At 41.1% G+C, this 24,068-nt stretch overlaps 1 protein-coding gene across 1 annotated transcript in view; it reads right to left on the reverse strand.

The window, feature by feature from the left end:
- Nucleotides 1-16,956, reverse strand: part of PRR16 (proline rich 16) — a 150,514-nt gene extending 133,558 nt beyond the window's left edge. The window contains exon 1 of the mRNA XM_062599868.1: nt 16,753-16,956. Coding sequence (XP_062455852.1) covers nt 16,753-16,914 — 162 coding nt within the window. The 5' untranslated portion in view covers nt 16,915-16,956. The remainder of the gene's footprint in view (nt 1-16,752) is intronic.
- Nucleotides 16,957-24,068: the final 7,112 nt, after the last annotated feature.

Here is a 24,068-nt window from a genome sequence, read left to right on the forward strand (position 1 = left end):
GTGATAAGGAAGGCAGAGACTCGGGGATCTTGGGTGTCTTTTCACTCAAGTGCTCTGAAAAAAAGCGACCTCGGCATAGGATACGCTCAAACCTCTTGAATTGGACAACCTCCTTCCTGACCCCCTCAGACACGCGCCCCTCTCCTCGCAGTCTTATCATCACGTCAGTCTTGTCGTTCACGGTCATTTTCCCACTCCCCTCTGCCGAGCTTCCTTCACACGCCACGCTACACTCTGCCTCCCGGTTGAGCGCATCTCGGCAGCCTCGTCACAGGACGCTCTCAACCTGCCCTTCAACCCCCTCCTTTCGCGGCAGCCACGTACCTTTGCCACCCAGTTTAGCTCCACAGAGCGATGTGGCTTACTCAGGACAGCAGGTGAAGGGGGTTGGAGAAAAGACTCCTTACACTTACAGCTTGGAGCCCTGGACCAAGTCTTGTCACAGCAGATCAAAGAGGGCAGTTACAGCCTTTGGTCATGTCATACAGACTTCCGTAATAAAAATATAGGCTACATTTCACCTAGTCAAATTTCAGTTCCTTTGCTACAGCAGAGGAAGGAGAGGGAATGAAAACTTTCAAGCATGAATACAGAAAGCATGATGAAAACAATGAATTTTCCCCCAAGCTTATTCCTCTGAAGTAGATCTATCACTTAGACTGAAATAAGATTTTAAAAAATCAGCACAATGCAGAACTCAGTAAGGAAAGTTTCAGTTCGAACTACTGAGACTTAGAAAAAAAAAGTTACAAACAACTGACGACAGAATTTTATAGTGGGAAGCACCTGGCCATCTAGTAATATTATACTACCTGTACCAGACTGCATTTGCCCACAAAGCAAAATAAAATCAAATTAACTCAGTAAAACCAAATAAACTCTTCAGAATGGTATTTGATGATCTTCAAAATGTGCCCAGACACTTTTAACAGAGCTCCTTTGACATGACCATACAGCATGCTAAGGCAAGTTTGTCCTACAGACATTATTTTGCTCACTGATAGAGTAGGATTGTAACAACATGCAGAGACAAATGCTTCATGTCACTCCCTCATAAAAGAGCACCACTTAAACAGCTATGTTCAGCTGCTATCACTCCTGTTTTTAAATTGGGCACATTAATATAACATTTCCCAGAGCTTGAGACACCTTGCCAGAAGCCAACTAACCAGAGAGAGGGGAAGGAAAAAAAATCTGCCAGAGAGGACACACCGTTTCCAGCAGGCTGTTGCTCCTCTTTGGCCGTAGTTTCACAACAGGTGAATCACAACCCTCAAGGAAGACAAGAAACACTGAGAAAGTTCACTCTCCTGCTCGGAGAATTACGGGGCTGCCCTAATGCAAACTAGGCCAGAAAGCCTAAAGGTAGTTACTTAGAAGGATCACTTTTTCTTAGAACAAGGACAGAGTTTAATAGATGTAAATAGCTTTCATTTTCCATTAGTAGTACTAGCAGAGGGGAAGAAAAAGAAAAGAGAAATATATATACATATACACAGATAGATAGATATATGTCTATATCTATCTATCTATATATATATACATATACACACACACTTTTGAAAATAGAAAACCAGCAGAGAAAATTTGGTGAATAGCTCAAAAAGCATACAGAAATAAGCAGGCCACCAAAAACTCATGGAAATAAAGACTGAACAGTAAAGAAAGAAAGCTACCACTGAAGAATGTTCAGTTAAAGAGATAATTAACTACCTGTAATAGACTTCAAAATAGATGGTAATTAGTGAAAGGTTTTTCAGATGTGTTTGAAGAAAGGGAAGAAAATATGGTGGTTACTATATTTTAAAGATGGACACAGACAGATGGCCCCCAAACAATTTGTATCAGTTTTCAAGAGTGATGGTAAAACTACCTGGCTTTTATTCCTACACTGAGCATCAGTAATGCCTACGCAATGGCAAGATAAATAATGGAAGTGAAACTGAGCAGCAGAGACAGAAGTGAAACCCTAGAATCCCAATGCACCAAAGTGACCAGCATGGGACAACCTTGGCTCAGCTACTCCGATGGATTTATTTTCAATTCCAGGAGCAAGACTTTTTAATCTTGCCAGTCAGATGAGATACCATATTGGGCGGAGGGGGGGATGAGGAAATATGTTATATTACTTTTTTATTTAAAATAGGAAGATGGTAACTACAGGCTAATAAATCTAAACTGAAATCCATAACTTTGGAGATGGTTGTGGAAAAAAGGGGAAAAGGCAGTAAGTAAAGTGAGTTGAACTATAATAAACAATGTAAGAACAGTCATCTGGATGAGACCAAAGCTCTAGTCTAGGATCTTTCTCCAGTGGTGGCCAAAACCAGACGCTAGAGAAAAAGTACATGAACATCGCAAGTACTCTTCTCAAGTGGCTCTCCTAGGTTACAATCACCTGAGGCCCAGGACTTTCCTGATAATTGTGCTTCATTCTATGCTTGTGGCTGGCTTCTAGGCATTTCCATGCATTTAGTGAGCTCTTTTTCACTAACTTTGTCCAATCTCTTGAATCCATGAAAACTCAAATCCTCCATAATGCAAAATGGTAAGTTATTCCACAACTTAATTGCACAGTAAATGAAAAGCCACCTCCAAGGTAGATTTCTCTATACATTCACTGATTTTCTAGATTTGCAAAAAGAAGTAGATTTGGTACAGGAGGTAAAAGCAATGAAGCGCCTTAACCAGACTTCGACTGATTTCATTTAATACTTTTTAATGATCCAGCCACAAACATTGTAAGTGCTCTGAAGAAATATTCTGATAACACAGAGCCAGAAGATCATAAGCAATGCACAGATACCTAAAAGTGGAATAAAATTCACATCATGCAATATGTAATGTCACAACTGCAAGGACAAACAAAATAGCTTTGTGCTACAAACTGAAAGTTCACTAATTCATACAACTGCGTGGACAAGGACCTCTCTGTACGAGGTGATCATAGTGTGGCGATCATCTGCCAACCTGACACAAAAATGGAAATGTAACTCCAGGAGAGATAGCCCCAGTAGAGATAAGAAATGTTGTGCAAAGCCCTGGTCTCACCTGATCTCACCTATACTCAAATACGTTTATTGTATACACTTCTGGAAAAATTAATTCAGTCAAAACAGGGATAGAAAGGCCTTCTGCTTCCTCAAGAAGAGGAAGAGTCTATTAAATTACTAAAAGGATCTTAGATTGTTCTTTATTAATGTATCAAAGTATAATCTGCAGGTAAAGAAAGAAACATTCCTGAAATACTTGAGCTGAATGACAATTCCAGCAAAAATAATCTGGGTATGAAAAAGAGGAAAAAAAGCTAAAAATCTTAAAGATTCCCAGCTGTTACATCAACTTTCATAAAATAATCTTCCAATGGGAACAGCAGAAAGAAAAGAACCCCGGCAAAAAGCCTATGTATATTTAAAATAGACCTAGATAAACTCACAAAAGAACTGTACGATCTGCCTGCAAGCGAAGGAACTGGGATTCAGTGATGTGTTATTTTCTTTCTAGTCTTCTATTCTTAAATAAAACATACAGGCCACCACACAGAAAAAAATCGTGAAATTTAAAAAACAAGCAAACAAACAAACATACTAATGGGCCTGCCAACCTGAAAAAGCTGAGCTTATGGCTGGAAGGTCTTTGACTCCAGCTTCACCCTCTCTTTTAACTGAGAAAACAGTCAAGCAAAGCCCTCTGTTCTGCACGCTACCCTCCTCTGCTATGGGCATCCTCCACTTTCTTACCTTCTCTCTTCCTGCACTTTTTCCGAGTCTCTCATTCTACATTAACAGTTTCAGCTCCTATAACTTCCCAAAATTTTACACAGAAGCAGCAGAATCCACCCACAAGTAGTCTTATTTCTACTTTTTATACTTATGACTTCCTTCCTATCTGTAGTGAAAACTTCCAGTCTTGTTACACAAGACGAGGAGGACGGACACAGGTGCAAGAGCAGTCTGCAGATCAAGATGATAACACTGTATCGACAGCCACCCGGAATGCATTCTCTGCAGAATAACAACACAGAACCTTTACCAAAAGAAAATTGTTAAAGTCTTGCCCAATTTAACCATGCATCATGCCTTCTCATTTAGGAATGCAGTTTACTCACTTTTAAGGTTTCTTTCCCAATAATGTTCATACTGGAATGACACAGGAGACCAGACAGCACCGGTCTATCTCACATTGCTTGCAGTGTAGGATACTTCTGCATAGTCTATGAGTCTCTACATAGGGGCTTGTTTTTTGTTTTTTGTTTTTTCTTCTTCTCTAGTTTCATTATTCCCCAGAAGTGGTACAGAAACTAAGATATTTTGTTCTCCTTTGATATGCTTCAAGTTCTTCTTCAGAGAGATCTCTTCCTACAGAGCTATAAGCAGGATATGCTTCCTAACAGAGAAGATGCCTCGTGCATTACCTGCAACCACTTCCACTGGAGGACATACATGCCTGGACAGGGAAAATAACATAAAGCACGTCTATGTCACAGGAGACAAGTTCTCCAAATAGTCTAGCCACAGTGCTAGTGCTCTGTGTATGTTAATTTACCATATATAATTTACATCCAGAATGGACACTATACAAAAATCAGAAGCAGAACCAAATCAAAGATAAGAGTACTGCTAAGGGAAAAGGACTTTGCGATAACCTTCTTCATAACCTGTGCAACTACTGTAACAAAATTTTATTTTCACTGTTTGTTCGGCTATTTGAGGGTAGCTGTATTAAACCTGTATTAAACAGTTTATATTCACAAAAATACTGTACTATGCTCCCTGCATCTGTATTACCTTGCAGTCTGCAGCAGAAAACACATGAAGACTCCAAGAATATCTCCTTCATATAACGGAAACCTTAAAGCCACACACATTTGCTGCTGCTCTATGTCAGAAGAAAGCAAGATGCTATGGTTTTGTCTTCTATTATATAGGCTCGCTACAGTCTAAAAGAAAGTTTTGTAACGAAAAGTGATTCTATACTGTTGTAAGACTATAGTTACTCTGCAAGAAAGAAGTAACAATTTAATCTGTTCAAAATAGACATTTAATTACCATAAAATGTAATAGTTATTGCCACTTGATCAAAATTTAATTGTTGTATATTAGCATTTATGTAACAGATAACTTGGTTCCATTATGAACAAGAAACCATGCATGCAAGGGTGGAATATCATATCTATAATTCACAGTGATAACAATGGTGCCTCATTCCTCATTAATAAAATCAATTAAGCTGAAAAATAAGAAATGAACTTGCAAAAAATACTGCTCCTGTATAAGCCAGGCAGGTATTTAAACAAGAACTTGATTTTAGACTATTAAGACTCAAAAACATTCCAAACTCCCTCAGAGCCCTTTCAACAGATAGTTATAAAAGAAACAAAAATTATTTTAAAAGCTATAATACTAGGACTAATACTATATCATGAGATATCACTGTCAGAAGGGGTAAAATCTAAACAATGAGAAGCACGCTTTATATTTTGGAAGTGATCCACAAAAATCTACAGAAATATAGATTCTGCCTTTTCATAATAAACATTATTAACTACACCTGAATTTAAAATACAAAGCATCAGGTCAAGGTTGCTTATGTTTTTGCTAAGGAAAGAATTCATGCAGAAGGGTTTTTATTAGCTTTTGCTTCTATTATTTTATTGTATGCCATTTGTTGACTAACGTCTGTTAAACACTCAATCTCAGAAAATAATTAATATTCTAAGCTAGATGCAGCTCTACAACAGATGATCAAAATATGGAGAAAATAATCTAGAATGTATGTTAAACCTGCCGTTCAACGTATTAGAAAAGTGGCATCCTCTTTTTTTCCCCTCCTATTTTTAAGAAACTTGAATTAGTCAAATCTGATTCAAGATGCTAGCAAAGTATTCATCTCCTGGAAATAGTGTACTGCCATCATTTGTTAGCAGGCAGTCAGATTTTCCACCAGGATGCTACACACAATACTTATAATCTTGCAATGGTTACCAGAAGAGATTCACTACTGAACAGCTGATGTAAAACTGTCCTTTTTTATGACACTTCAAACAGCTACCTGACATCTAAATAGTTCTAGTTTTAACCATCTTAGACTATGATTCTTTGGTGCACAATAAACTTCAGTTTTAGAAGTTTACTTCAGCACTGCAATTCATACTATCTATAAGAGTAGTAAGCTTCTAATTTCTCCTGACAGCAAGACCACGATTTCCCCTGAATCGGCAACCAACTTCAAACACAAAATAATCTCTAGAACGAGTGGCACTGCTTATGGACAACCGTCCAGCGTCTGATTTGATATAAACTGGCATGCCTCTATCAAAGTCAAATTAAGCTTATTCTGGGTACACCTGCTTAGAAATAGCAGGAAAGCTCACACAAGCCATCGTTCTAATTTTATTACAATGTCCTCAGTTACTCTATATCCCCCAAATCTTCCTCAGAAGTAAATGGGAATATTCCGAATACTCCCTCATTGCAGTTTAATATTCCCATTGCTTACATCATTTCATACCCCATTCTTGCTCTTGTTTTAATTTGAAGAAAGAAACAGACTATGTAAAGTCTGTATTTAATAAATGTTCTCTCTTGTGCAGTAGACTTTTTCCCAGTTCACTGTCTTCAGTATCTAACATACTAGGATTTTCTGTTGTGCTAGTTATACATCTATCCCTACTTCAAAGAATGCCATCTGTAGCATTAGATGGACTAGGGTGCGGGGAGGGGTTTGTAGAGCTATACTATCTTATAACGTCCTTTTAAAGGTGAATATTTCCAGTACGCTACATTTCCCACAATATAGATCAAGCTAATTTCAAGTCACAGCTTAGTCAACTACCTTAACTGCTCCACAGTATCACATCACCAAAGGTTCTGCCTGGGAGGATTTAAGATAGCTAACAAAAATAATCATTAACTGGAATGATTTCACGTGATTTCAAGTGCTTACAACTCACCAATTCAAATTCTCTTTTTACTGGACTGAATCGAATAATAAGCATGTGAAAAATAAGCATGCCCGAAGCACATGTCAAGAGCTGCCAACAAAAGCAACCAACCACCACCAGTCCTAATCTGGCCTCAACAGAACCTCCCCGACCAGTCAAACACCAGTTTTCTGTAAGCCTTCCAGGTTCATTGTACCAGCTGTACTTTGATTTCAAGGAACAGCTGTTGTTTTACCACCTCTGCTAAGGTACCTATTCCTGTACGGTTCATTTCTTCCAACACCGGCTCAATCACACAAACTACCAGAAACGGTCAGAGTCTATACACAAGACACATCTTCATCCAAATGCCAGAGTTTTAATGAACCTTAAAACTGTCCCATAAAGTGTCCCTGTGCTATAAGCATGAAAGACAAATAGGCTAGACTTTACCACCCTGGCTATCAAAAATAAAAGATAGAGTAGCACTAGTACAAGACCACCTACTATCATAAACCTGGCCCATCTAAACAGCCTCTGCGGTCATCAGTAAAAACACTTAGAGAAGAAACATGTGTTCTAGCTGGAAACTGAAAACCACTGTTAAAGACAGTAGCACTGCAGGCTTTTGAGGAAAGATGTGGTGAATTTTAAATATTCTGGATGCTGAACTGGAAAGCTGGAGCACAATGTCAGTTTAACCTATCACAAACTTTAAAGGAAAAGCTTTTGCTTGTAATAACAACCCAGGTGACTCTGGGGTTCAAACAACACATCTTTCTGTTGCTATACCAGATCTAAAATTGAGATACAAACTATACTAACAATACCTCCAAATCGCATACAGAATAATCCCCTTATTAGCAAGCAAAAGATGCATGAGAGAAAAAAAAAAAGCAATTGTGGTTACTAAGATTAATGTTATAGAAAGGCATCTGAAATTAAGACCAAGCTTAGAGTTTTGATGTTGACTTCCCCAATATAACATTTAAGAATGCAGAGCCAAGCTCCCCAACATTTTATGGCCTAGATGCCTTTTTGATAGCCCTTAATACTGTAGTACATACAGGGCACAAACTGCAGGAGGAACAAAAACCAATATAAAAGGAAAAGAGGAAAGGAGCTAGGGAAAGAAAATGAAAAGCCCTATAGAGGATTGCTATGAGGCCAAAAAATAAGAAAAGAAAAAAGAAAAGTGAGCAAAAGCTGACAGCCGCAAAGGTTGGAGCATGGAGACAAAATTAACCCAAATGGTTCACAAAGTTAATTTGAGTAATTGCATTGGATTTGCCAGGACTACCTAATTTGGAAGTGGGGAAAAGGATATAGCAGTTTCACAAAACAACATTACGGAGAAGCGGCATTCCTGTAAGAGCAGAAGGAGCTGCAGCCTCCCCTTCCCGTCACCGTTGCCTAATGTCACGTGCATACTCCAGTCACGTCATATGGCTGCACACGCTCACGAACACCAGCTCCTACCTCCTGCATGCCTCCATCCATTAAACAGGAAGTTATATTGCAAATCTGTTACGTATTGTTGGGCTTGAAAATAAGTAAAACCAAGATTCCGACTGCAAGCACTGACAAGTCCATAATCTCTTATTACTGCAAAGGCAGAATGAAAAAGCAGAGAATATGTTCCTTGGCTATTTTTAAATTTTCAAATTAAGAAATATTTATTGAGGGACGCTAATGTGCATAACATAGTATTTTTACTGAATTTACCTGATTTTTTGAGAGTACATCTGGAGTGCTGTGTCCAGTTCTGCGCTCTCCAGCACAAGAGAGATGTGGAAATACTGCAGTGAGTCCAGTGGAGGGCCCCAAAATGAACAAGGGACTGCAGCATCTCTCACACATAGGGAGAAGCTGAGAAAGTATGCAAATAAATACCTGATACAAAGAAGACGGAGTGAGACTCTTGTCCATGGTGTCCAGCAACAGGACAAGAAAAAATACGTTCCAATTGAAAGATAGAAAATTCTACTTAAACATAAGAAAAAGGCAACTGAGTGCTAGAACTGTCAAATTTTAACAAAAAGATAAGAAAAAGCAGAAGGCACATGACAAGAAAGAATTTCACTGGCAAAGTGGGCAAGGAAAAAAATTACACTTATTTCATATTATATTGCAGCAAGAAAAAAAATATACTGACGTTGACTTTTTGTATTTTCACAATAATTTTGTATAGGAAAGACATTGTGTCACATGGGTATTACACTAGAGAAGCAAGCCCAAACTGGTTGTTTGTTAATATTTTCAGATTTTTTCTTTCCTCTCTCCCCACCTGCATCTCACTGGTCAGCTAAGCTACCTGTTTTAACACACTGACATTTCCAATAAACTATAAAATGTTATAAGATACCAAAACATCGCTGCTTTAAGATTTTTCAGATTACTGAGAAATAATCTACAATGCAATCCGGAAATAGCTCAGCTTCTGTGCTCTCAGACCTCATTAAAGTACATGGTGCATGCCGCACGAAACAACAGATGAGTTTGTTAACTTTTAAAGATATGTGGGTACTATTATTTTTGCAAAAGCAACAACTGACAGTACTCCTTCTGTTTGGAGGCAAGTGCTCTCCACTACTCCAATCTGTTGTAGTACAATAATTATAAACTACAACAGACGCTACAGGCTCAGGCACCAAGCCCTCGCATCCGCTGCGATTCAGCAACAGCAGACCCACAAGAGCAAGCTGCAGTAAGAGATCTGCTAGTGATGTCCACAATGAAAGCATTTCTCTCGATGACTATAATTAAAAAAAAAGGCACTTGAGGGCATTGCAAGTATTACAAGAAAACTGCAAATATAACCAGATGCAATGATGTCCAGAGCCAGACTATACACCTTTGTGGTTAATGAAAATAATAAAAATTCAATACAAATTCAGGAGGAGAGGCAATACATACTCTACTGTGAAGTTTGAGTGAAATGCTACCTCAAGACCTTTGCCCTAAGAAAATTAGCTACATGTGCTGCAACTTAAATTAGAATCATAAAATCAGTAAGGTTGGAAGGGACCTCTGGAGATCATCTAGTCCAACCTCCCTGCTCAGCAGGGTCACCTAGAGCATGTTAGACAGGGTTGCCTCGAAGATCTCCAGAGGAGACTCCACAACCTCCCTGGGCAACCTGTGCCAGGGCTCCGTCACTCTCACGGGGAAGAAATTCCCCCTCACGTTCAGGCGGGACTGCCTGTGCTTCAGTTTCTGCCCATTGCCTCTTGTCCTGTCACCCGGGACAACTGAAAAGAGTTTGTTCCCGTCCTCTTGACACCCTCCCTTCAGGTACTTGTACACATTGATAAGACCCCCCCTCAGTCTGCTCTTCCCCAGGCTGAAGATGCATCTACACATCTTAGTTACTTAGTTGCACCTATGAAAAAATTCCCTCCCCTCAAACAAAACAAAAACCCCAAACCCAACTAGCAGCAGAGTAAACTAAAGCCTTATCTACAACAGGCCACACTAAAAGACTCAGTGTTACCTGCAAGGCTGAATGTCAGCCCTAAGTAACGTAGCAAGGATAGCAGTATACCTGCCAAATACACTTCTTCACTCTGACTGCACTCCACCGCAGAAAGGAAACGTGGATGTCTGAACGGGACATACAGGTATTCTACACAAGGACACCGCTCACTGGATTCACCTGCCTTCTGAAGATCAGAACTAATATCCAGAGTTACACTACCAGCCACCAACATTTTGCATTTCTAAAGCAAAGGAAAACTAGAAGAGAATAATATTGCTGCTCATAAATGTATCATGGTTTATGCACAGGCACCACTAAGGTGAAGCGCTATTCAAACTCACAGACAAATCTCCCTCTCTCCTCCAGGAAAAAGTACAAGTTAGTCATGACTGTGAGCGGTCATTTGACTGGAAGGTTTGATTGCAAGCGAGAAGGCTGTTCCAGAACTTTGTCCAATGAGAGTAATGGGAACAGAAGTATTGTTTCATTTTCAGAAGAGACCAGCAAAAGTCCACAAAACTTCACTAATGGCACTCAGTGAAGTCTTTATTTTTGTATAATACATCCACACACATACGCATACACCTGCAGCTATTGATTCCTCTGAATTCTGAAGTGTTAAGACAAATAAAGCACCCCCAAACTAACCTCTGTCATCTTGAAATTCATTTTTGTTCCTGCTGAAGTCAAGGGCAAAAAAATTTTTGATTGCATCAGACAGACCTCTTGCCTTGCTACTTTAGTTTTCTGTATCACTGTCAGTAGTTCATGGACTGTATGAAGTTTACATATTTAACAGAAAGAAATATTTTCACCACAATACTATTTTTATTTGAAAACTGAATTCATATATGCTCTGTTTAGTCCATGGTTGTACAATGCACATTACTATCAGGAGCTTAGTATTGCATAAAAGGAATGAAGTAGCTGACATGAGTGTTTATAAAAACTAAATAGCTAGCATAAATTTGACAGCATGCCTCCTTCTGTCAAGCGTCTTAATGTTAATAAACGATGCTCTCTATACATGCTAGTTATTCTGTTCGTTGTGTTGTACAAGAATGAAAAGTTACTAATTGTTGGTAGCTTTGATTACAAATCCAATGCAAACCAACATCGCCTAGTACTATACCAGCACTTAAAATGTTCCTGATAACTTTAAAACATATTTTTTAAGGTTCACAGCTACCCATTAGCTTCATTAGCTTTATGGATCCTACTGACATGAGAATTTTATCTTAATACATTTCCACTTTTGTACTGTGTATAACTGTATAAATACTTCATAGACCACAAGCAATAAAAGGAGAGGAAAATTATGATCCAGTTAACTGCGACGACTATTTACGGCCCTGTTTGGACCTCTGGGCAGATCACAATAAAGTTGCTGTGCAGTGCTTCCCTTACATAATGAATCATTCCCTGCACTTGCGATAAACACCGAGGTAGGGTTCAGGGTTGGATCTGCCACCAAGGACTACAATGAGGAATCAGAAAACAAGGCTGCTGCTGGAGAGATTAGCAAGTTCTGGAACAGGCAATGCCACCATGGATAGGTACCTCGGTCCTGCTAACTGAACTGGACCCCAGCCCCAGCTACCGCAACGCAACCCACAAGCAAGCTCCAGTCTCCCTCACTGATACACTCCCTTACTGATCGCATCTGAACATCCAGCACACCCCTTAAGCAAGCCCCCCATACGAGCAGCACTATGAAGAGTGCCTGCATCCCAAATCCCTGTATGACAAGGGCATCTGTATTTATCGGCTTTCTAAAGCACACGTGCCTAAAACTCTCTTCCTTAAGATGCCAATATCTGTGAGGAAAAAAAAAAAAAAAAAAAAAAAAAGAAAAAAAAAAGAGCTGCAGATCCACAACAGCTGGAAGGAGCCCAAAGAGGAGAGGAGGCAGGAATCAGCAAGAGAAGAAGAAATGGAAGAAAACATCTTGCTTGTGTTCTGTCTACCTCCAAGTCTCCAAGTAGCATATTCTGTACCCAAATTTTATGCTCCTATCCCCTCCCCCTCGCTGTAATACAATCCCAAACATGCTAGTTACATTGCTGCCTGCACATCACAGTTATCGATCCACGATTGATTGCTGTTTCTCTAATCCTGGTCCTCGACACAGCCTGTAGCTGCCTGGTTTCTCAATGAATGGGCAACAACCTGAAGCACCTTCCTGCCAGCTGCCTCTTGGCTGAGCACAGAAACTGCAAGGAAATGGAAAACACTGATGTCGAAACTGCAACACGCTCAGGCAAGCCTGATCCAGAAATGAAGAACATGGAATATGAGGCCCCCTCAGAAAAGACAACTGACCTGGTTATGGACACAGGTCTTCTAACCCTGTAACAATCTTAGCCGTGTAATTTTGTATCTCCTAGTTCCACCATTGCCCAGAAAACATTATCTGTTAAATCATGCCTGAGTTTTATATATCATATCTTTATGGAAAGTAAACACAGCAGTTAGACGAGGGAGGATTATTCATTCGTTCTTTCAGCAAGACATTTTGGGAGGATTTAGAGCACAGGAGGTAGACTAGGAAAGCCTGGAAAATTACTGATGCATGTGCAATGCCTATTAAGGCTTCTGTTTCTCATGCACCTCCATTTTGGATTATTCTAAACATTGGCAATAGCTACACAGCTGCTTCCTTTTGATAAAAGGTTGGAGCATATTTAGCCACTTAAAAGCTATGCAAATATTTCACACACAACTTCCAGGAATTTGTTCTGCATGGGGAGTTTTTATTACTAAAAAAAGTATTTACCAAATGATTTAATGAAGTATTTCCTTAAAGTAAATAAGTGTAGGGCTCCAGGAACGTGAGACATTATCATAAATGTGAAAGCACGGAAGTCTTCAAAATGATAATATCAGTGTTAAGATGAGACAGATCCCTACCCCCTGACATGCACATATGCACATACACACACCCTACCTACAACCTCTCCTGTAAACCAGCCAGAGAATTAAGACTAAGTCATGATTTTACCTCCAAAATAGTTCAGTTAGCATGCATCTCCAGGTTTCCTGTAGTGCTCATCACCTCATTATTTAAGTACTTGACAGATAAATTTCATCTGCAAAACAAGGCAGTAAGAGTCATTTTTCTAGACAGACTCCAGAGAGAAAAGGTCTTTTATCCAACACTCTGGAGGAAAACCTAAGTTTAAGGATTCTCTGAACCAATTTTGAAATAGCCTGGACGAAAGCACTATGCAGTATTACTCAATCCTCTGACACTCCTTTGATTTTTCTTTGGAATATTCATCAAATAACAACTACTCAATCCCTTTTAAACAGTAATTCCTTCCAGCACAAAAACACATCCTACTGTTGGTGTGCACCCACCCCACGTTTCTGTTTAGCAGTGAGACAGGAGCAGCAGAGTTCTTCCTTGGTGAGTTGTCCCTGGCCTGTCCCCAACTCAGCCCTTCTCCAGGCTCAGCCTCCTGTGGTTACCTTAGCCTAAGCAGACCAGCAGATACAGCAGAGACAGATGGTCAACTTCTAAGACACGGTAACCACTAACACGTACTTGTTTTAAGCCACATGATTTTCGTCATCTGTTTTTACAGAAAAATTTATAAACTTTGTGGTTTGTGCATCTGGATTTTACAGCTTCTCCATTGCCACCATTCCCCTGCCTCCCTTTTAAATCAGAAGAACAATTAAAGCAGCCATTAAGAAAACAAATACAAAAAACTTTGGAACAAAGAACAGATACAAGAACATTAATGTAAGCAAACTGTAACAAGCCAAATGCAACATGACATATGAGTAATGACAGCCATACTCCTTACAGTTATAAACTGTTCACTTAGAAGCAATGATTCTTTCAGTTTGACAATACTTTGAATATAAAATCATACAAAGGAAGACTGGGAGGATGACTGGACATCCAGTGTATCCCAATACCTAAAGGGTAGATCAAGTTTAATTTAATAAATAATTAAACTATAATTAAGGGCAACAAATAAGTAGATGTAAACAGAAAAATCTTGAAGTTCTACAACAAATGCCATGTTTTCACTACAGCAGCTAACTAAAACCACCAACAACAAAACATGATTTATTCACCAAAACAGAATGGAAAACTTCCTTAGAAAAATAGTAACAAAATAAAAGAGAATGAAAGGCTGTTTTCAGAATAGTAGATTGAGGAGAGAGGAAAGTGGCCAACAGAAAAGGTACTACTACAACAACCTAACTGTGGCAACAGCCAGTAAGGAAAGAGGGTAGCCTAAACATTTCCAGAAGAATGAAATTCAGAATAAAGAATGGAAAAATGTGATTTTAGGTGCTCTTGTTCATCACTTTGCCTGGCCTTCCAGTAAGGAAGCACATACTAAGTACAGTTATGATTATCTGTGTACATACAGCACGTAATATACCAAAACTAATTCTAGAAAACTTTCTAGATGTTTTAATGAAATATGTCAGTACATTCCAACACCTATAAACAACCCATGAAACTGCTTGATTATTAATTTACAGTATTGATTACCTCACTTTCACATAAAAAGGTATATATTCCAGATGTGTCAAAAAAGTCTTGCACAGACTGAGCCTATACAATGAGTGGTGGGCAAGTGGAAGTATTCGTATGGCAAACTTCTGACTTTTTAAAATAAATGGGCCACAAAGTGAATATACGTAAAGACAATATTGCAAACACACAGATAATTGCATATGCAGTACTTATTAGTCACACATTTGAAGAAAAAAATACTCAAAACTCACAAATAATTATGAACCAGATGTAACCATCATTATTATAAAAACATTTCTCTTTTCTCAAAACATAGCAATCTTTTCATCCTTTAATATGCACACAGTTGTTAATTGAGTTACAACACCATATCACTACAACTTCCATTTTACATTTCACTTCTGCTTGGGAAAAGGAGTTCCACAAAAAGCCATTTCCCCATGAAACACAGGTAAATCCAGTGCTCTTTTGCAGATGCACTCAACCAGAAGAGACAAGTTTAGTTAGATAAAACATGCCACAGTAAATGATGACACATGACCTCCACCTACGGAGATCTTGTTTGCTTAGCAGAGGAAAGCGAGGACTGATTATGTGCAAAGCTTGATTTACATTCCTGGGAAGGATCACAGCACATCCTCTCCAGGTCCTGAAAAATGTGCTTCTGCTGCAACAGCAGCCAGTTTGCTCTCTCAGTATTAACAGCGTTTGAAGAATCGCCCTACAGACAACGTCCATCTCCGTTTGAAAATATCCACAAAAACTATAAAGCCCCGACAGCAGCACATTAAGGAAAAGAGATATTACAGATATAGTTTCAAGAAAGAGTGAGAAATGCGGAATTGTGGGTGAGAAGTCCTGTAACAGCTGTGATTAGTGAGCAGTGCGCGCGTATTTCCTTCAACGTTACGCAAAGCACTGGGTGAATTTCAGACTGCCTCGGAAGGCAAAAGTCTGTTGAATAAAACTTGTTGACAGCGTTGTTAAAACACGAAACTAATATTTGATACCGAAAAACACAGCCTGCTATAAATGTCAAACACGGGATTCACAAAGCAACACACGGAGGTTTTGGACTTGAATTTCGGCACAAAATCCAGCCATCTGTCGACCAGTTGTGCAGCAAAAATCAGGATAACGGGGCGATCTCGGAAAGGACGGCAGCATTTCGCCGCTAACCAGCATCCCCGCGGTAACCACGCTCCGCCGGCGACTAACCTCGGGCAGCCGGCACTCGCCACCGCCGAAGGCAAGCCGGCAGCGGCGACCCGGCCGGAGAGGCAGGGCGAGCGGGGCGAGCCGGGCGCCCGGCGGAGCCTGCGGCCGCCCAGGCAGCCGCGCCGGGGGCCCCGGGGAGCAGCACCCCGGCCGGGAGGGCAGAGGGGGGCTGCAACCCGCCGCGATGCGCGGTTGCAGCCGAAAAAGTTAATTCGCTGCCGCTGGAGGGGAGCCGCTCCCGCGCCCCCTGCCACCGCCGGGCGGCAGCGGCCAGGGCTGCGGGACCCCTCGGCCCCCGCTACCTCCCCTGCGCCGGCGGCGACCCCACGGAGCCCCGGCAAAAACTCCAGGGGTGCCCGCCGGGGAGCCCCCGCGCAGCCGGGGCGCACGGCGGGCGCCGGGACTCGCCCGGGGCGGCTCCACGGCCGCCGGCAGCGAGCCGCGGCCGCCCGCGCATCCCGCGACGAGGGGCCGCCGGCGCCCGCGCCCGGCCCGGACACCAGTTGCTCGGCCCGCGGCGAAGAAGTGGTGAAACAAGGCGCCGAGCCCGCGGCAGCGGGTCCCACGGGCGCAGGGGGCAGAGCGGGGCGGGGGAGCCGCGCTGCCTGGCCGGCGCCGCTCCGCGCTCCTCACCTCCTTAAGTTCCTTGGCTACGTCTTTGAGGTCCCCCAGGACTAATTCCAAATCCTCCACGATGATCTTGATCTGCTCCTTCACCTTGGCTTTGGAGGCTGCCGGCGGCCCCTCGGACGGCGACGAGGAGGAGGACGCGGTCCCCTGGGACTGCGCGGACATCCTTCGCGGAGCCCGGCGGGGCGCGCAGGTCAGGCGAGCGCCGCGGCCGCCGGCCGCCCGGCCCCGTCCCTCCGGCTCCGGGAGCTGCCGCCGCCCGCCCGCCCGCGCATGCCGCGCCGGGGGCGCCGCGCCGCGCCGCGCTCCGCCGGGCGGCCGCGCTGTGCCGCTGCCATCGGCTCCCGGGAGCGGCGCGGGGGCCCGGCCGCAGCCCGCCGTGCGCCGCGCCTGCGCCGCGCCCCGCCCGCCGCCGCCGCCGCCGCCGGGCCCGGCCGCCGGGGGGCCGGGGGAGGAGCCCCCGCCGCCCGCCGCCCGCCGCCCGCCGCGAGCCGCCCCGCCGCGAAGCCGCCGGAGCGCTGCCCGGCCCCGGCGCGCAGGGCCAGGCCCGCGGGGCGCTCGGGGCAGCAGCTCCCGAAAGGAGGCAGCGGCGAGGACGCGAGGTTTGGCGAGCGCCGCCGGGCTGGCTAAAGGCAGCTCCATCGCTCTGCGCGCCCCCGCGCTGCCCGGCGGCCGGCCGGCTCCGTTTTCCTCGGGAAGGAGAGGTCTCATGAGACAGAAATAAAAACGCGCGGGAGCGAAAATAGCTCTTGTGCACGGTACTCCGGCTCTTTCTCTGAAGCAGAGGCTGGTGCTGCTTCTGAACACGCACCGTTCCGCGCTTTACGCAGAGATCGGTTTGTGGGGCAAAAGGAAGCGACTGCCAGGGATCGCTCACCGCCCTGCTTTTTCGCCTTAGTGCAAAAACGTGACACGTTCAGGTGAAAGGAATTGTTTTAGGACTTCTACTGCCCGGGAGCTAAGGTCGTGAAGAAGAAGGTGTGCAGCCAAGCCCTGCTGTGAGGATCACCCTGCATGGGTGCACCTGACATTGATGCTGTACCTGCTCCTGTTTCTAAGAGAGTTTGGCCAGCTTGATGTGTTTTAACTCAGCTAAAGCAAAGGGGAGGAAAGCAGAAAAACTGCCCAGAGCAATGTGTGCACGTGGTTTAAAACCTCACTTGGTGACGAACTGTTTGTCTTTGGAATAGACATGGGACTGGGCTATGAATAGGCAGGAGCTGACAGCACCACTCACCAGACTCCGGTGCTTGCTGTCCTAGTTTAGCTGTAATCATCTTTTCACTTTTACCAGTGTAAAATCTACAGTGTTTAGCTGAAATCATTTTTTTTTAGTACAGGACATGTATTAGAAAAACATTTTCCTCAAGTACGTCATAGGGCTTTTAAACAATTTCAAAGAGGCCATCTTCAGACTCCCTGTGTATACTTCCCTCAAGTCTCATGACAGGTTTTTCTCATCTGACCAAAGCAAAAGCTTTTCTAACACTGAGTTTTAAAAGCGTTCCTGCTGTTTATTTTTGCTAAATTGTTTCTATATGAGCAACAACATCATATGATTTTTGAAGCTAGCCAAGTAATGCAGTCTGAGTATCCAAGCCTAAGCCACCACCAAACTGAGAAGAAAACAGCCTACAAGTTGTTAAGTTTAAATTATTAGCATGTTTGAATACCCTTCTTCATAGGCATTGTGTGAACAGAAAAGGGGAAACATTCACGAAAACCTTTTAGTGACACTATCCATGCTGAAGCCAGCGCATATCCAGTTTATAAATCGAGAAAAAAGCCTGTTGCATGATAAAGCTTTTAAGAATACTGTATAACTATGCAGTATACTGTATACAACTATATGTAACATGGTTTCAAGAGATATGAGATTGTTTCTTCTTTACTCCTATAGGAATCATCAATGTCATCATAAAATTATCACTAGGTTTCCTTACAGATCCTCTAAATTTTGTCTAACCTAACTGAATGTTCATGATTATACATATTTTTTCCTACGCAATGACTTCCTTCTCACCACCGAATATTTTTACTTTAAGAAATGAAAAATGATTTCTGTTCTATCTCACCAGCTGGTTTTAAGTCATGACAAGACTTTACCCACAGCCCTGTGGTTATCAAGTTCCCTTAGTCCTGTGACCATGTTTGGAGGCTTTCGAAACTTTCCAGGGTATGAATCATATCCACTTCACCAATTCCTCCACTTTTGTGGTAACAATCACAAAGAATTTTAAAGATTGAGATTTTTTTATTAATTTTTCTAATAGCTGTGCAGACTTATATATTGGCTGGTCTTCTGTATTCATCCAAACATCTACTGCTTTTCCCTGAAAAATCTTTTTCAGAACTTGTTTTTCTGGGTCCTGAGCAAAGTTCATTGACCTATTAGGTCGTTGACCTACAAAAGAGTCATTTTATGCCACCAAAAAACTATGCTGTGCCTTGGTAACCCATAGCTAAATAATAAAAAGTGTCCCACAGCAAAGTAATATATCTAATTTGTTGTTCAGCTTCTTTTACTTCCATGCTTGCAGACAAATGTTATTTACCAGTTTGTTATCAGTTTCTTCTTTTTGAAGTCTTTCTGACTGTAGCCTCACAAAGATCTGGAGTGTCTATTCACTAAAGGGGAGAAAAGGACTAGTTTCTTACTGCAAATTTGACTCCTGCAGCTCTTTAAGAAGATGCAGAGAACGCTCAAGAAGTCTCACCCAAAATCAAATCCTCCTGCAGCATGTAACAGTGATGCAAAGCAGTTCCTGCCACCTGGGAAGAACAAACAATACGATCAGGGACCTCTATTGGATCAATGCCAGAAATGTCACGGATCCATCAGGAGAAATATTAAGAACTATTCAGCTTTGTACTTGTTGACTCATTTGCAAATTCCCTGCTACACTTACCGAGATGAGGATTTTTTTTTTTCTGAACCCTTTACACTCCATCTGAGAAAGTTCTCTTGAAAGTAAAAGCTTAAGACCTTCAAAGGGCAGGTCACTGATCTTCCGCTAATACTTTTCAGTCCAGAAAGAAGCACCCAGACAAACCCAAAACACACATTAGATGAATACTTAGTGAAGTAATGTGGCACTCAGCCATACTGTTGGCAGCTGTGATCTCATTAAAGCTCACAAGCTGAGTAGGGCTTGGCCTGATGAGGAATTGGAAAGGACATCCCTCAGGAGAATCTCTCAAGATACTGCAGAATCTTGGGTTTGGTGATTCAGTAGATGGCACTTTTCCTTTTGGAAAAAATTATTCTGTATCTCAGCCCAGTGCTACAAATTGAACTAACTTAACACACACACACACACACACACACACACGCAGAGCAGTAATTTGATTGTGCTGTTTTATTTATGCTGTTGATTGTGTGCACGGAGTCACAAAGACTGTGGGAGAATATGCAGGAAATCATATTTAATTTTAAAATGTGTATGAATCACAAATAGTTTTTCATGAGAATCGTCCAGACCAGTCATAAAAGAAATGCAGTAAATTCAATTACTTTTAAATTTAGTCACTTTTAAGTCTCTTATTGAGGGAAAAAAAAAGGTTAAAGGAAAAAGCTCCAGATACTTACTTATCTAGGAGAAGCTCATACAGTACCATGAGACTTTCATATTTAACCATATATGACAACATAAACAAAATAATCAGTTTGTGAGTTACATAAGTAGAACTGTATCCAGCATATCCCAGGTCATTAGCATTTCAGATACATGGCTTAAAAATTAATTTCCTGTTGTGTATTGAAAATATTTTGTTTGTTTTTGTAGTGTTTATCAAAGATTAAAGTTGAAAAAGTCTTCTAGGTCAGACAAAGCATTTTTAATCCAGATGTAATGTTTTACTTTAAATATTTGCAAACTTTCCAAATAAAATTGAAGAATTTACCAAACAAAAAGTTACCTAGATAAACAAACTCGATCATTTTCAAAATGTTGAAATGAAATCCTGTTTTCTATTCTTTTGAATTTTTCCCTAAAGGAAATATTTAGTAACACTGATACAAGATAGCAAAGCATTGAAACAACAATCATTGTATTAAAAAAAAAAAAAAAAAAAAAAAAAAAAAAGGAAAAGTGGCAGAAGGCTTAATTCAGTGTCCATGGGCTTGCATATTGGAAAAATGCTTATTAAAATATTAATTGAAATTTTGAAATTTTCAAAATTAATCATAGATGAAATTAAAACAATGGGTTAAGATACAGTACAAAGCCACTAACTGACCTTCCTGGTACTTCTTAAACAAAGTTTTGACCTTTTATTGTTTGTGTCTCAAAAGAACAGTGACATCTGTCCTGATCTCTTTCCAAAGTGAGTATATTTAACTGAATATAGTGTTTTTTTTCTTAATTCATATACTATTTGACAATCATATTGAAAAAGCCATACTGGCTGTTTAAGCCCCAGATTATAGAGTTGTATTCATTTGGGTAGAGACTGAAACAAGGCTCTGTCTTTGACTAAAGGGGAAAAATTAAAAGCACACTCCAAAGTGTAGTACAATTAAATGACATTATGTGATTCTGCTTCTTTAAAAACAAAAAAGTTATTCCCTTAAAAAGAAACTCTGGCTCACACAAAAGAAACAAGATACGTTTTGAATTAAGTTTGCTCATTTCCGAGCAGTAACTAGGAAATATAATGGAAGTCAAGATTAAGACAATGTCATAATTCACACCAAGCTCTTGTCTTACTACTCCAACATTTTTCTTTTTAACAGTGGTTTATAATCAGGCATACCATTTGTTTGGTATGTAACTAATCCCACCGCAATTTAATCAAATACACAATCCACACATAGATTTCTCATAAGGATTTACACGCTGGTAAAGATGGTACAGGATTGATTATTTGCATAGCAGGAGTCTAAGTATGGGGCTAAGATTTTAAGAAACAGAACACACAGTTTTGAGTGAATGATGCTGCTTAAGAAATAATGCAGAATTTTATAGAATCCAAAGCTATTTGCATTAAATGTTGTTCGCATGCGTATAATCAGGGTGGCAATAAAAGTCAGTTCTCTTAGCTGGCAGTTTCTTTGGTTGGATGAAATTATGGGCAAAGATCACTTAGCTGTTTTGGCCTAACTTAACAAATGTATGCAAGACTCTTTCTATTAAATATGAATAAAATGTCTCCCATGGATGATTCATGTTCCAGTTCCATCAATTTGCTTGGGAAGAAGTGTCACACCAGTGAACTCAGTTCAAAGCATTACCCATATCAGGTCTCTGGACTGGAGTGCCAGCTCCCAAGATTCATTGCCTCTCACAGGGAAGAAAGAAATACTGCCCACTTGGAAGACAAGCTTGCTGAAACTAAGTCCTCTTTGAAGCACTAGTGTCATCTTGGGCTCCCTGGGTGAGCTGTAAAACACCCAGAGCAAACCGATCATTCTCCACCTGCGATATTCCCCAGGCGCTACCCACTGCGGTGGGCTTTTCCTCATCCAATTCCAAACCTGGTGATATTTGTCGCAAAATATGATAAGCGCAGAGAAATACACAAGTGCTGAGAAGTACACAAGATTTAAATACCTATTTTCTGCAAACTAGCCTGCAAACTACAGAACTAAGAAAAAAAAATGAACTATCTTATAAAAAAGTGTGCAGATCAATTATTTCTGTGTGTTTTTTTCTAATTCACTGAAGAAACAGTCTTCACTGTAAAATTCAACACAGAATTAATTACAGAGCTAGGAGGACATCATAATAAAACCGAAAGCAGTCAGAATACAGGCACACAGAGGTGGTTCTAACTTTGTGATGCAAAGTACAAATGGCTTCTAACATTGTGTAAATCACTCCCTGTAAAAGGTTTTGCTTCAACGAGTCACAGACAGGCAAGCAAATAAATAAATAAAGTACTAATTTCATCAGGAACAATACGACAACTGAACTGCATACAGAAACTGCTGCTTGCTCTCACACTAAGCTTTAAAAGTTCAATTTGGTGGAGCGAATCAACAAAATGGCTCTCTCAGTGCTAATCGATATGTTATATATCAAAAAAAAGGCAATGGGTCAGGAAAGGAAAAAGATGACTATATCATGCCAACTGCTTCTCTATTGCAAATATCCATTAAAAAATACTTTTTGAATACAGGAATAACACAAAATGAAATGTATTTTTTTTGCTTTATTGCATACTTCCCGTGTAATTGCTTGGAAAGAGTGGAAATTCCTTTTTTTCCATTTAAAATGGAAAAGCAAACAAATTGTAAAACTGGAAGAAGAATGGTAGTTGAAAATGTTTCTAAAGTAATCATAAAGCAATAATTTACATTAGTCACTTATTATGCTTGATTTTCAAAATCAGTCACTGCAGGTTATATACTTAATCTAATTTTGCCATTCTCAGCTTTTCGTTTACTTGTTATCTGCCAGCTAACAAATTTGTACCTTTTTTTCCCTAAGAAGCTATTGGTTGGTGCAAGGTATTTCCTGTGAAAGAGTATCCCTTTACCACTGGCTTTCACTTTGGTAGTGCATTATTGTAAACATCTGGAGCAAGCAGAAAACCACTGCTGCTTTCTTTCCTAACACATCTCACTCAGAATAGTCCAAGCAAGAGAAATGCCTGATCTAACAAGTAACCTAAACATGGGAAAGAGCTAGGGAGAGGTAAAATTGAGGACGTTAATAAGGATGCAAAAGTAAAAAATTGCAGTTCTTCATCTGCAGGCCTACACTAAATGTATTCATTTACTGCAATCAAAAAACCATTTGTTCTGTGACATACACAGTAAAGCAAAGGTGAACATTTACACACTCAAGACATCCGTTTTGGACTGGTGAATTATCTATCGACAGATAATGAATCTCTGCTGCTTCCTCCCCTACTCTGCAGATTCAAATTATATTAAAAGCCATGGCACAAGCTGCATGAAAGAAGCCAGAAACGTAAACGGGAAGGATCCATTACTCACCGATGAGCGCAGCAGCGGGTCGCGCCAGTGCCAAGCAGCCCTTGGAGGTACTGGCTGTTCTCAGGCGACAGCGTGAGAACCCACCGGTCCTGGCTGCGCCCGCAGGTCTGGGCCTGCCAGCTTGGAGACCTGAGCGCTCGGAGGCTTCGCGAGGAATTTTCCATGCTACGGAAAAATATTCCCACGTGAGACTTCTAAATTCACCCTAATTCTAAAGGAAGAGGTGCGCTCTTTCCTTTAATCAGTGTTCACTAATTATTATATAATAAATCAGTAACATTTGTTACTCGTATCTGCTAGTGGTCATGTGGACATTAATGCTCTTCCACCGTCATTTTTTATTTTAACCAGTATTTCCTATTAAACAAACTCCTTG

The sequence above is a fragment of the Rhea pennata genome, chromosome Z, assembly GCF_028389875.1.
Source record: "Rhea pennata isolate bPtePen1 chromosome Z, bPtePen1.pri, whole genome shotgun sequence".
Lineage (NCBI taxonomy): Eukaryota > Metazoa > Chordata > Aves > Rheiformes > Rheidae > Rhea > Rhea pennata.